Raw genomic sequence first — 14,967 nt, 5'->3', positions numbered from 1 at the left:
TAGGGATCGTATTGTTTGCCGATTCGGGGTACCAGAATCCATCATCACCGACAATGCCACCAACCTCATTAGCGACTTAATGAAAGCTATGTGTGAAACCTTCAAAATCAATCATAAGAATTCCACAGCATACAGACCTCAAATGAATGGAGCCGTGGAAGTTGCCAAAAAGAACATCAAGAAAATTCTAAGGAAAATGGAAGACAACTACAAGCAATGGCACAAGAAATTACCATTTGCCTTAGTGGGATATCGTACCACAGTCTGTACTTCAACCGGAGCAACTCCCTACATGTTGGTTTACGGTACTGAAGTTGTCATTCCCGTCGAAGTCGAAATTCCTTCTCTGATAATTATACAAGAAGCATAACTCAATGATGCATACTGGACGCAAAGTTGTTATGAACGATTTGCTCTTATTGACGGGAAAAGAATGAATGTGGTATGCCACGATCAACTTTACCAAAACAGAATGTCCAGAGCTTTCAACAAAAGGGTGAAACCCAGACAGTTCGCATCGGGGCAGCTGGTGCTGAAGCGGATCTTCCCACATCAAGATGAAGCCAAAGAAATTTTTTTTACCTAATTGACAAGGGCCCTACATGGTTCATAGGGTACTAACAAGAGGAGCACTCATACTTGCAGAAATGGACGGAGAAATTTGTCCAAAGACTATCAATTCAGATGCAGTCAAAAGATACTATGTTTAGGATTATTTGCATTTCTTCATTTGATGTAACTGAACTACGCTTGACCTGATTCCCATTTAAGAGGGGATACATAGGCAACCCTGTGGGTTTGGTCACATCTCAATAAAATCTTCATTTTACCTATCGTCAGAAAATGGGGCATAATTTTGAGGAGGACCCTCAAAAATTTGGAGCAAGTCCAACCAACTTCGTCATATGCAGAACGGTCAAAGAATCGCTTATTAAACTGGGGACCCTCAAAATTCTAATGCAAGGAAGTCGCAATGTCTCTAAAGTGTCACAGTCATTGATTCATTTATTTTACTTGATATTGCATACCATTATGCTTTTAAATAACTATATTTATCAAAGTGCTTGCATATTCTTTCGAAAACTTTATTTCTATGGCAGCCAGATGTTACCCAGGGTAACTCGAACAGGATCTCCAGAGCAAAGCTGTTACATCTCGCATTTTCGTACGTTAAAAGTTTCATCTTCAGTTAATTGACGTAGACTCGAGGACGAGATCATCTTGACTAAACATACTTATGCTATTTATAACAAGCGATAAAGAAGTGTCATGAAGGATAAAGGGTACACGAATTAAAGAAAGCGAGTTTCGTTGAAAGTGGCCAATTTGGGATAAGATATGGGTCGGGCAATAATACCCGATAATTATGAACTAGTACCATTCAAGGTACCATATAACCACGGTAGTATAATATATATAGTATATTAAAAATAAATAAATTTTTAAGTAATTTGGGGCTATTTTTAAATTATGCAGGTAATTAGTTAATTACCGGATAACGGGACATTACCCAGTTAACTAATAAGTGGGTAAAGATTAATAATCTTCACCCACCCTTCCACGTGGCATAAAGCCACAATGACTAAAATATGACTCATAAGTCATTTAAGTCCATGTGGCCACTTATGATAAAATGTAACTATACGTAGGAATCTTATCCCATTTAGGATCAGAACTTAGATCATGATTAATATATTAACCTTAGCTCAAAAGAATGTTCAAGCAGAAGCAAAAATTTCACTTCAAAACAATAATCTGTTGTGGTTTGAAACCAAGAACGTGAAACAGAAGCCATTTTCGTCCAAATCCTTAAGCCAAAGTTCGATTGAATTTCAAAGAAGCAATTTTATCCGAGTTTCATAAAATCCAAGCAAGGAATTTCGTTCAAATTCAAAGAAGCAGAAGCTTTATTTTGTGTAAATAATTCAAGGAATAGGTATGTTAAGGCTCTCCCTTCTTTCTTCTAGCATGGTTCAAGTTATACTGAAGAAACGAGCAAACACACAGTTTTCATAAATTACTCTATTCATAGAAATAGTATGGGTGTCTATATTATTGATTCCCCATAGAAAATATTATTATCTTCTGTTCATGAGTCTCAAAAAAATATGTATTTGATAAAATTTATTCGAAAAGCATTTCTGTTGTATGTGTATGTAAAGTTTATTGGATAAAGTCCTCTTTAATCACTCATTATGATATCAACAATGGAAATAAGCTCCTTGATCACTGTATTAGCGCTTCCGGTATTCGTATAAGAACTTGTGTGACCTTCTTTGGAAAATGTTTGCTTATTCATTGTAATATATTGTTAGTCTGTCATGGTCATACATAGATCCTCATTTTATATGTTGAGTTAAAATGTATAATAAGAATACACGTACATTAGCTATACGATGATATAAAGTACCTGAAGACAAAAATGACCTTTAAAATAAGTAATTGGTATATTTCATAATTTCATGCATTTATATATGCATATTGACCCATGACCTGATCAGCTGGTATACATTGATGATTTGCCCACAGTGGCCGAGATGATATGATGAGATTCCCTCAGAGGCGTGATGACGTTATAGCATTATATACGCGTATATATGTAAATATATGTATATGAGATAGGGGAAAAAGTTACGACGTTATATACGCACTACCACCTGATCAGCTAGTATATGTTGATGATGTTATCCACAGTGGCCGAGACGATATGATGGGATGCCCTCAGTGGCTTGATGATATTATGAACATGCATACCTATGCATGGAACGACATTTATACGCACCTGCATGATATTATAAACATTTCAGAATTATAAAGTTTGTACGCGGCAAAATCAGAGGACTTGATTTCTCGCTGTCGAGTCATTTCTGAAGAACGCCTCGAGACCCCGAGGACTGGAGGCCAAGACCGAGTTCTTGACCTCGGGGATCGTCGAGGCCCGACTCAGAGAAAACGGAGATCGAAGCCAGGACAGAAGGGGAAGCTCCCAAGGCACACGGCTAAGTCTGACAGGGCCGACCTATCCAGAGCCTATGCTGAGGCGTCACGTCAAGCCATACCATCTCCATACTTTGTAATTAATCTCCACGTACTTGTAACCGATTTCCCCTCTTATATAAAGGGGACTCGTACTACCTTGTAACGGACGGATGTTGCTCCATTTTCTCCACAAGTGCAATAATATCTCTCTCTCTCTTTTATTTCTAACTTGTTCGTTCTCACGGCCCGAAGTCACCTTAATATTCATTGCTTTCTTACTGGTTCTTCATCGTATTGCTTAGTATTGGACGTAAAGAGCCTTGTTTAATTATATCCTCAACTGTTATCTCATCCCCGACTATCCCCGACTATCCCCGATAGCACGAGCTTGACCCTGACGTCGACCCCGATGTCCCCCATCGACTAGACCTATACCCAGGCAGCAGGCCCCTCGGTTCGATTACTATCTCGTTTTAGCTTGCATTTCGTCATTAAACTCCTTATTACTAGCATCAACTACTCTAACAACTAGCTCGGGAATAGATCACGTATTTTTAGAATCCCATTTATAAATTTAATTGTTGTTACCATTTTCATGGTAAACAGCTTGGTGCCCACCGTGGGGCTAAAAATAATAGTGATTATTTTCTTGCTGGTTTCATTGCACAAACGCACATTATCTTTCACACTTTTTCTTGTCCAAGATCCTTTGATTTCAAGTCAAAAATGTCTGGCTCTGTAAACGGAGTCGAGAACGACAACCTCAAAAATCACGGGAAAAATGGCGTGGCTGTCCCGGCCACCGGAGCACCACTACAAAATCCCGTTAATGCGCCCGGACTGATTCTAGTGGACACAGATTCACAGGACGCATAGCAAATCGACAAAACTTCTCACAACAACAGGAGCTTACGGCACAACGACCAACAGGAAACTCAAAAAACCCTGGCCCGGGAAGAACATGAAGTTAGTATTCATGTTATTTTTGAAACGTTGCAGGCACAGCAACTGGCCATTGCTCAGTTGCAAAGCCATCCAAAAACCCCCAACACAGCGGCACCAGAGACAGCTCCCCGCGCTGAGCAAGTACCCGAAAGATCAAGCAACAAAGGGTCAGTGGCTGACCCCGCCATAGTGAAGATGCTCGAGGACCTCACCAAAAGGATCGAATCAGGTGAGAAAATGATTGCAGCCAACGAAAAAAAGGTCGAGACCTACAACTCTAGGGTGGATCAGATCCCGGGAGCACCCCCAGTCCTAAAATGTTTGGATTCAAAGAAGTTCATACAGAGGCCATTCCCCAAGGAAGCGGCCCCAAAGCCTATTCCTAAAAAATTCAGAATGCCGAAACTCCCTAAGTACAACGGTACTACCGACCCCAACGAACACGTTACTGCCTATTCCTGCGCAGTAAATGGTAACGATATAAAGAATGACAAGATCGAGTGCGTATTGCTAAAGAAATTCAGAGAAACGCTTTCGAAGGGGGACATGATGTGGTATCACAACTTGGCTCCCAACTCCATAGATTCATTCGCCATATTAGCGGACTCCTTCGTAAGAGTGCACGCTGGTGCCATCAAGGTAGTAACAAGGCAGTCCGACATGTTCAAGATTAAGAAAAGGGAGAACGAAATGCTGCGAGAATTCGTGTCTCGCTTCCAGATGAAACGGATGGAGCTGCCGCTAGTCTCCGATGACTGGGAAGTGCAGGCCTTCACCGAAGGCCTGAACGAATGAAGTTCGGTGGCCTCAAAATAGCTGAAGAAGATGCTGATCGAATATCCGGCTGTGACCTGGTCGGACGTCCACAATCGGTACCAGTCAAAGATTAGGGTCGAGGAAGACCAGCTGGGAGCCCCTTTGGGCTCAGTGTACCCAAACAGACTTCTGGTAAAAGAATCAAAATCAAACAAACAGAGATACCAGCTATACCTCGAAGACAGAAGAAACGCCCCAAGGCACAACCTACCTCGCAACGATCAGAGGATAGATCGAGGACAGGACCCTCGAGGGTTCGTCAACAGAACTAGGTTCGATCAAAGTATAGCGCCAACGAATGCGCCCCACTTATCGGAATACAACTTCAGGGTCGATGTGCCAGACATTATGTTCACCATTAGCAAGATCGGAGATGCCAGATGGCCCAGACCGTTACATTCGGATCCTTCCAATAGAAACTACAATTTGATTTGCAAGTTTCACAACTCAAGCGGGCACCGAACCGAAGATTGCAGGCAACTCCGAGAGGAAGTGGCCTGAATGCTCGACAACGGGCACCTTCGGGAACTTCTCAGCAGTTGGGATAAAAATCAATTGCGAGAAGGAGAAATGGCAAAGGGAAACAAAACAGACGAGCCTCAACACGTCGTCCACACGATCTTCTGACGATCGCCCCGAACGCGTTCAAATAAAGGACCAATTTGCAACTGCCAAATAAGTGCCAGAACTCGAGAAGCACCATCGCCACTGAGGTATAAGTGCCCATCCCCCTTCCCATCTTCTACTTCATGGTTACCCTTATACAGGACAATAACCAAGATAATCAGAACGATACCCCGGCTTGAAGATTCCGAGGCTCAGAACGTCCGTTGCACTCTTTTCCTTTGATCGGATTTTTTAATCCCGAAACGGGTTTTCTACTGACAGGGTTATTTAACGAGGCAACGACGATGCACTTCCCAAAAAGGATCTAGCAAGCCTACGAGACTTCTATTACAACCGTCCGGGAGCCTCTACTGGCCCGGCATACCCAAACAAGCTCCCAACGAAGAAACAAATGCCCAATAGTTGGAGGTACCACCCATGTGCCGCGAATGGGAGGAACGCCACAAGATGCAACCTACCTCGCAATGGTACGGATACAGTTCGAGGGAAACATCCTCGAGGAACCTTCAGTGGAACCGGATCTTTTGAGGCACAACCGGCAGAGGAACCCTGCCCAGCGGAGTACGATTTCGACACTGCCATGCCAAATATCGTGATCACTATCAAAACCAGGGACGCCGAATGAGTTAGACCTATTCGACCAATACCCTTCAAAAGAACCATAACCCAGCACGAGAACCAAAGGGCGCGCGCGGCCACGGGATAAAAAATAACCACCAGCTTAGAAGGGCAACAGCCGTGCTGCTCAGTAAAATTCACCGCGAGTACCATCGAGCGGTCAGGCTCGAGTCCAGCCCCAAGGGAGAAAGGCAACCGGGAAGGATAAAGCAAACGAGCCACGATGTATTACCACGATAGTGAAGGAGCAACGACACCCTCCGAGGACTCATAAAATGGGAAGTGAAAATGTTCGCCCTCAAGGGAAAATGGGTCCAGGGAAATATTCCGGAGAACACCCTTATATCCAGGGAAAAGGGCAGCGAGACTCCGCCTCGGCATCACACTAACGCATTGGTAACCCTCTCCCTCATTGGATCTATTTTTAATAAAACATGTGTTCATGAATTCAGGTGGTTCGGTCACGTGCAACAACGGTGTCGGACCAAAGTCAGTGGAGTGGTCCGGACTAACGGACCAAATCGCTCCCGTATCCCGAATCCCGAACGACAATCGTCACAAAGACCATTCTGTTAATACGGCCCGTCTAAGCTTGGACTGGGACGTCGAGCTCTGTACCATCAAAGGAAGCCAAAGCACGGGCGTTTTATTCAGACGACCGCCGACACACCACCCGGGGATAGCATCGGCACCGTTTTACCAAAAGAATGAAACCCCTCACAAAGGGCAGGACTAAAATAAGTCGAAAGAAAGCAATACGCCATAAGAGGAAATTCTTCACCATCTGGCGCATCGCCGGCATCAATGCCCCCACCCTCGGAAGGATCAAAGGGTAAGCAAACCACATCTTCGGCCAAGCCTGATAAGACACATGGGGGGGCTGTATCGGGGCTCACGCCTCGAAAGGGTAGGAACATGCCAAATCTCAAAACGTCGCCTACACATCCCGCGGTGAGGAAGAACTGTTTTGCTCCCTTGTTATTTTTTCTTTAACCTATATGCAGACAACTAGCCAGGATATTCAAAAGTTCTAACTCTACCCAGAGATCCATAGGCCTTCAAAAGGGTTCGCCACGCTCTTTCCCCTCAATCGGGATTTCTCCCTGAAGAGGGCCTCGTCAGCAAGATTATTAGCGGAGCAACGTACCCCTAAGAGGAGGATCCGATAAGGTCGCAGGCCTTCTTCGACAATCCAACGACAAGCGATGATCTTCTTCTAAGGGCACCGTCCCCTCGGGAGGATCGGGAAATGGCAGACTATGACCCAATCAGGAATTATGTACCAGATCGAATGGTCCGAGGAGTCATGCCCGCGCGGGTCGAGCTCACGGCAATGAAACAATGTATGATTACACCAAGCAATAAAAGGACATCTTTTCAGCATCTTATTCTCCAAACAAGGGAATCTCGAGTATACTCCCGGCGGGGACCACTCCACCAAATGCATCCCAAAATACTTAGAGACTTAACGTCAACAATTTGGCAATCGCACGACCCTAGGGTCGGAACTCCCGAATCATAAAGCCCCTACAAGGCAACTTTGAGCTCACGAAAAGCGGTCTTCACGCTTGAACAAATTCGATGACTTGGAGACTATCATTCATCGCCAATTGCCATGTGCAGGAAAACCCGAAATTGTAAGACCCCTAACGGGCAGACTCGACATAACCAGATCTATTCTACATTGCAAAAACTGTAAGACCTCAACAGGCATGAAAATCCCGAAGTTTAGGCTATACGTCGCATTTGTAAGAATCCCGAAAAGGCATACCCTCGGTGTAGATGCCTAAACTGTCACTCGGGATGAAAAATGGCTACGGCCAAACTCATATGACTATAGTCAAAATGGCTGATACAGCCAAACTAACGCGACTCGGGGACGCCCGACCGTCGCTAAACAAAAATCGCAGGCCACTACTCCGATTATACTTCGAAAAGAACCAGTTAAAACAGGCTTCCCTCAATAGGCAAAAACGAGCTTCGACCATGTCAGCTCCAAATCACAAGGCTTCGACCTACTCAGCCTACGAGTTATGAACCTTTCAAGGTGCTCAAACATCTTCCGATAACGACTTGAAATCGAGGTTCTTCTAGAACCGACGACGGATCAGGCAAAAATCTTTCAAAAGACCTTAACGAGCGGAAAACAAAGCCTACAAAAAGCCCACGGACAAAAACAGTGTAAGAGCCATAGTCGCCAGCTAAGCAAGCCTTTGGGACACATATTAAAAGGTCTCCATGACCAAACAACATAAGAGCCATTGTCGCCAGCTAAAAAATTGACAATTTGAGGATTAAAATGAGCTCGAATTGTAACCCGATTCGGAGATCGGATCCAAAATAGTTAATTATGCAAGCCTCCGGGCCACATATTGAAAGGTCTCAACAAACAAAATAGCGTAAGAGGCACTATCGCCGGTCTGAAAATACTTAAGGTTCAACAAAAGCCTGAATCGCAACGCGACTCAGAGACTGGACCTGAAATAGTTAAACTGAAAACATGTCTAAGGGCACCGCATAAATGCCACTATCTCCAGCCAAGTGAGCCTCCGGGCCACCCACATGTAAGGTCACTTCGACTCGAAGCACAAAAGTCCATTGCCATCCGCCCATGAAGGCAGGATAAAACTTGAGGGTCAATTGAAGCTCGAATCGTAACGCGACTTGAAAACTGAACCCAAAATAGTCGAAACGACAAATGCCCAAGCGCAAGAAATAGGAACAGTTATTACCTGCCCATACGGGCATAGATGATTTAAGCGCAAAAAAGTTCGAGTCAGGGCCTGATTCAGAGACTAAGCCTAAACAGCTGGGCAAAGCACGGAAGCCCCAATGCCTACTCATGTCAAGGATCGCCCTTAAGAGCCTCCGGGCCTGCCTGATCAGTTTCGGACCTACGGGGATCCCGCCAAGCACCGAAACCAGCCCGCCTGGTTGAAAGAAATAACAGAAAGAGATGCAGAAGAAATAAAGCTTCAAATTTCCTCTTATCTTACATACGCAAAAAAGGCGCACTCTCCATTAACATACATGCTCTACATATATCAAATACAAAGCGGGAAAACGACAAAATCTACACTCTGCTCCAAAGGGCTGCAACTTGTCGGGTTCGCTCTTCGCAACGTCAGTAAGAAATGACCGCATGTCACGCTCGTTCGCCCTTTCTCGATCCAATTCCTCCGAGAGAACGAAGCCCCTCGCACTAATCTCCTCGAGTACCTCTCTTCGGGATCTGCTACGAACGTATTCTTCGACCATGTTCTCCCGGTCGAGGGCTCGCTTTAGTTTGGCTTGAGCATCCGCAGCGTCTTTCATATGAATTGACATCTCCTGATCAACCTTGGTTCGTCTTAGTGCCTCTTCGGCCCGGGCATCAATTATCTCATCCCTAATCTTCGAGAGATCAGATTCAATTTTCCCGATCATGTCCGCTTGAACTTTGGCATTGTCACGAGCCAAGCGAAGTTGGACTTCGAAGGCAGGGACCTTGGCCGAGGCGCTTGTCTCCTCTAAAGCTTGAACTTGCACCTGAGCCCTTAGCTCACCACAAGCAGCTCTGACGCGGTCGATATTGCCCTTGAGGTACTCCAAAGCCTCCGTCTTTTTCTACAACTAATACAACAAAAAGGAGGTTAACCTTAAGGGCCAAAGAGAGCAAAGCGCGAGTTGCAAAAAGTTACCTGCTCAATCAAATAGCTCTCGTAATTCGAGCTCCGGTATGCCTCATCTCGCCAATGCTGCAACTTAACCTCTTTCTCCTTGCTAAGGAGCCTAAGGGACTCGCCCTCGTCCAGATTTTCTGAAGCCTGGCCCCTTGACAGAGCAACTCAGACATAAGCCTATCGCAGGCCTGCACAAGGAAAGCTTAATAGGGGAGGAGGACGTGGAATACAGGAAAACTGTGCCTAAACTCACCACGAAGTGAAGCCAACGAACTTCCTCGAAGTCAGTATACACTCCTATTGATCTTGCCTCTTTGTCCCCAGAATAACCGACCTCGGGCAAAGCATATTCACTCAAAGGAACCGCCGCTCGGGAATCAGATACTCCGGGAGAAGCAGACTCGGATGATACCCTCTCCTCAGAAACGCGGGCCCGTTCAGCACCACTAAAAGCTCCATTACACTGCGGGTGCCAATCCCGTTTATCGCCGTCATCCCTCGGCTCGGAGGCCGGTGCCTTTTTCTCCCATCTGGGAAAGCACTATGTCATCCCGAAGAACCGCCCAATACCTGCAAACGGCTAAGCCGATACAATGGAAAGGAGGGAAATGTTACCTCGAATATATGAAGGCCAAGGAAAAGGCAGCGTGCGCGCATACCTTGGTATTTCGCTCCCCATCTAGCACAGAATACAGCTCACCACCGACGCTCGTTGCAGGACGAATGGGTCACCAGCCTCCGGACCCGACTGGGTAGGTCAAGGACTTCGCCTGGCGTCCATGAAGTTGTTGCAACAACGGAGACAACATTATTACTCCACTGATTTTCGCTATAGGCAAAATCTAAAAAAGCACCAGACGCTCCACTCACGTGTATAATTCCACCCTTTGGGAAATGACAAAAGCTCCACGGGGATAATGTCGACCGTCCGGACCCGAATAAACCAACTGGTCCACTCTCGATCCCCGTCCTCTTCGTCGTCAACTACAAAAGGCGTGGACGAATGACACCTCAGGGTTAGTAGGCCCTGGTGATGAAAGGGCCGGTATAGCCTGACGAGATGGTTAAACGTGAATTCAAACCCGACCTTCTCCGCAAAAAACCTCATCATCAGCACCACCCGCCAAAATGACGGATGTATCTGCGCCAAAGTAACCCAATACTCCAAGCAAAATCAAGCACAAACCTATCAAGGGGACCAAACACGAAAGGATATAGGTATACGCTCAAGAATCCATCAGTAGAGTCTGTAATACTCTCATCCGGCGGAAGTACCTGCAGCGCTATCCCCTCGCTCCATCCATAGTATTTTCTCACCATCTCTAGATGTTCCCCTCTTATCAAAGACACCGTCTTCAGAGCGAACTCCCGCGATTCCTGAGCGCCGGGAGCAGCACTTCCAACTCCTTGCCGGGCCAGCCACGAAGTGGTTGCCGTGACTATGGTAAAACTAACAGGTCAGAACAAGGTCATGCACCAACACTTTTTGCGCCTGAAGAAATGAAGAACCCTATGCCAAAGCGGAAGAGCAGCTATCTAAAAATAGTGAGGTTTTGCGAAGAAGCCGAAGCTGCCCCACATATATGCGAGAAGTAGCGACGACTCGCCTACCCGGAGTGAGACCCGAGAAACTTACAGCCTCGATGCAGATTGACAGGGTGATACCTGATCCCGGAAGCATCCTTCGACGAGAAGCCAAGACTCAAAGAATTGTCCGTATTATCTCCAATCTCGAGGCAGCACTCTACCCCGAGGGATCCCCGCCGGAGAAGATGATAAGAAGGAATAGGTAAACAAGCCAACGAAGTCAATGGGATAGGAAGAACAACGCCAAAATGCTCCCATTTATAGGGGGTTATGATGCGGTCGTCGACGCTTTGGAAGATTGACCGATGGGCGCAATTAATGCATCCATGGAAAATCGAACAGATGGCGGTATCTTCACCTTGGAAAGCGAGAATCGAGAGTACATTGAATGAGGTCGAAATACACAAGCCTGTGGGTGCCCGGTTACCACAAAACTCACGCCAAAAGTCGCATCATCGGTATGGCGTCGCCGAAAGAAGCTTAAGGAGTCAAGTGTCAGAATCATTTCCCATCACTTTGTTATGAGAAACATGGAGACTATCTGTACGCGACAAAATTAGAGGACTTGATTTCTCGCTGTCAAGTCATTTCGGAAGAACGCCTCGAGACCCCGAGGACGAGAGGCCACGATCGAGTTCCCGACCTCGGGGCTCGTTGAGGCCCGACTCAGAAAAAATGAAGACGAAGCCAGGATAGAAGGGGAAGCACCCAAGGCACACAACTATGTCTGACAGGGCCGGCCTATCTAGAGCCTATGCTGAGGCGTCACGTCAAGCCATCCCATCTCCATACTTTGTATTTAATCTCCACGTACTTGTAACCGAGTACTCCTCCTATATAAAGAGGACTCACACTACCTTGTAACGAATGGATGTTGCTCCATTTTCTCCACAAGTGCAATAATATCTCTATCTCTCTTTTCTTTCTAACTTGTTCGTTCTCACTGGCCCGAAGCCACCTTAATATTCATTGATTTCTTACTAGTTCTTCATCGTATTGCTTAGTATTGGCCGTGAAGAGCCTTGTTTAATTATATCCTCAACTGTTATCCCATCCCCGACTATCCCCGATAGCTCGAGCTCGACTCTAACATTGACTCCAAGGTCCCCCATCGACCAGAACTATACCCGGGCAGCAGGCCCCTCGGTTCGATTACTATCTCGTTTTAGCTTGCATTTCGTCATTAAACTCTTTATTACTAGCATCAACTGCTCTAACAACTAGCTCGAGAATAGATCACATATTTTTAGAATCCCATTTACAAATTAATTGTTGTTACCATTTTCACAATAAACAAAGTTATTCAGATTTAAAGATGTGTTTCTATATTCCATATTTTATCTCTATATTTTACGTACTAATTTTCATGCCTTCGTACTCAGTACATTTTTGTACTGACGCCCTATTTCACGGGGCCTGCGTTTCATGTCCGCAGATGCAGGTAGGCAAGTTGATGGCCCCCCTTCTTAGGATCCCTGATCAGCAAGAGTTGGCGTGCTCTATTTGATTTGGAGCTGCTTTTGATTTTGATACGATACGTTTGTATATATATGATGTGGCTCAGTCTCGTCTTTGTACAGTTATGTTTCTATTAGAGGTCTGTAGACAGTATGTCTAGTTGGATAGTATGTGGCCTTGGTGGCTTCCAGTTTTAAGATGTATAGTTGTCTATAGCAGCCTTGTCGGCTCGCCCTACATATGTTATACGTATATGTATGTATGCCCTTTTTGGGCAGGTTTCCTTCAAGTATGTTATTTTTGTAATTTAGCATATGCTATTCAGGTTCATATCTTAGACGCATGCTTAGGGGTGCCTGACCGGTAGGACTCAGGCACCCATCGCGGCCCATCGGTTTGGGTCGTGATAAAAGTGGTATCAGAGCAGTTCTGTCCTAGAGTTGTCTATAGTGTGTCTAGTAGAGTCTTGTTTATGGGCGTGTTGTGCACCACACTTATAGACAGGAGGCTACAGGACATATAAGATGTTATCCTCTCTTCTTATCTTAGATCGTGTGATATAAGCATCCATGTTCCTAACGATGTGTTACGTTTTTAGCGATGCCTCCAAAGATTACAGTCGCTAGCATGGGTCAGAAGGCTACGATGGTGCTAGAAAGAGAGATAAGTTATGCTATAGATTCAGACCCATCAGAGATCATGGGTTCTATTGAGGAGGATCCATCTGAAGATCCATTGAGTCATTTGTTCGAGCTATTTCGGCCACTCCGACAGTAGATGGGGTGAGAGGAGTTCCGACCTCACCAAGGCCCTTAGTTTCATAGCCTGTTAATCAAGGTATGAGGGGCGTAGTGCATAGATTGGCACAACTGGGATTCCCTCAAGCTCAAAACTATGTCAAGGTATTTGAGGACACCAGCTCTTCTGAGGTTCCGTATAGTCCACGGTCTTGGGAATCCGTCAATCAAGGTTCGTCGGTGTATGTTAAGGGATACATAGAGGAAGAAGATAGTAGTCGGGCCAAGAGGAGGAAGGTAACTGATAAGGACATGAAGATTAAGCTTCGAAGTGTGTCCGATCGAGGTTCTTATATAGGACGAGGCAAGGACCCTCTACTATAGACTTCCTCCAAGTGTCAGTTTTTGGTTAGTGAGTTCCACCTCTTCTTGGAATATTACCAAGTCAGGGTTCTAAATGTGTTCGGTTGTTTTATGAGGATGTAGGGAGCCCCATCCCGACTGGTATATATTATGGTTATGCCTTCTTAGAGGTTTTGCAGACAGTATCTTGTATAAAGTTTTGGATATGATATGTCTACGGCCTAGTCGACCCCTATGTATATAAACCTTTTCTAAATTAGTTATGCGATTTAAGTGTTAATATTGTTACTTATATATATATATGGATGTCGTCGTAATGGCACGTGATAGATTTGATAATAAACAAGGATAAGGTACGTGGTGTTCGGTTGGGTAGAACTTAATATGATAATAGTATGGATTGATTGGCCTTTTGTTATGCTAACATCAAGTGTAGATCAAAGATGATTTGATTTCAGTTTCCAGGAGAGCCTGTTTTAGAATGGAAAAGTAATACCGCATCACCAAGAGGTAAATTTATCTCCAATATCAAGGCAAGGAAAAAGGACTATATTTATAACTGAGTTCGGGTTTGGGATGTGGAAGTAGAATTACCAACCATTCAGTCCTTTCCTATAGATTAATGAGTTTCCCAATGTTTTTTTCCCGATGAGCTTCTGGGTCTTCCGCCAGAGTGAGAAATTGAGTTTGCTATTGACCTACTACTAGATGCTCACCCAATATCTATTCCTCCCTATAGAATCCCCGCAAAGCTGAAAGAGTTAAAAGAATAATTAAAGGACTTACTTGAAAAAGGCTTTATCAGGCTTAGTACATCACCGTGGGGAGCACCTGTGTTGTTTAAGAAAGATGATTCCTTATGAATGTGTATTGATTATAAGCAGCTGAATAAGGTGATGATCAAGAATAAGTATCCACTCCTGAGAATTGCTGATTTATTTGATCAGTTGCAAGGTGCCAAGTGTTTTTCAAAGATAAACATAAGGTTCGGGTACCATCAGGTAAGGGTTAAGGATAAAGATATTCCAAAGACAGCATTCAAAACTAGATATGGGCACTTTGAGTTTCGAATTATGTCATTCGGTCTGACCCAACCTTGCGAACAGAGTTTTCGGACATTGAAGGACAGATTAACTTCAGCATCGGTTCTATCGCTCCCAGAAAGAACCGATGGT

At 44.9% G+C, this 14,967-nt stretch overlaps 1 protein-coding gene across 1 annotated transcript; it reads left to right on the top strand.

Moving 5' to 3' along the window:
- Positions 1 to 433: 433 nt before the first annotated feature.
- On the top strand, positions 434 to 4,719 carry LOC138890194 (uncharacterized). Its single transcript, XM_070173559.1, has 2 exons — positions 434 to 442; positions 3,979 to 4,719. Exons 1-2 carry the CDS (start codon positions 434 to 436, stop codon positions 4,717 to 4,719), a joined length of 750 nt encoding a protein of 249 aa, XP_070029660.1.
- Positions 4,720 to 14,967: the final 10,248 nt, after the last annotated feature.

The sequence above is a fragment of the Nicotiana sylvestris genome, chromosome 4, assembly GCF_000393655.2.
Source record: "Nicotiana sylvestris chromosome 4, ASM39365v2, whole genome shotgun sequence".
In the NCBI taxonomy this organism is placed as follows: domain Eukaryota; kingdom Viridiplantae; phylum Streptophyta; class Magnoliopsida; order Solanales; family Solanaceae; genus Nicotiana; species Nicotiana sylvestris.
This window is presented reverse-complemented; position numbering and strand designations above follow the sequence as displayed.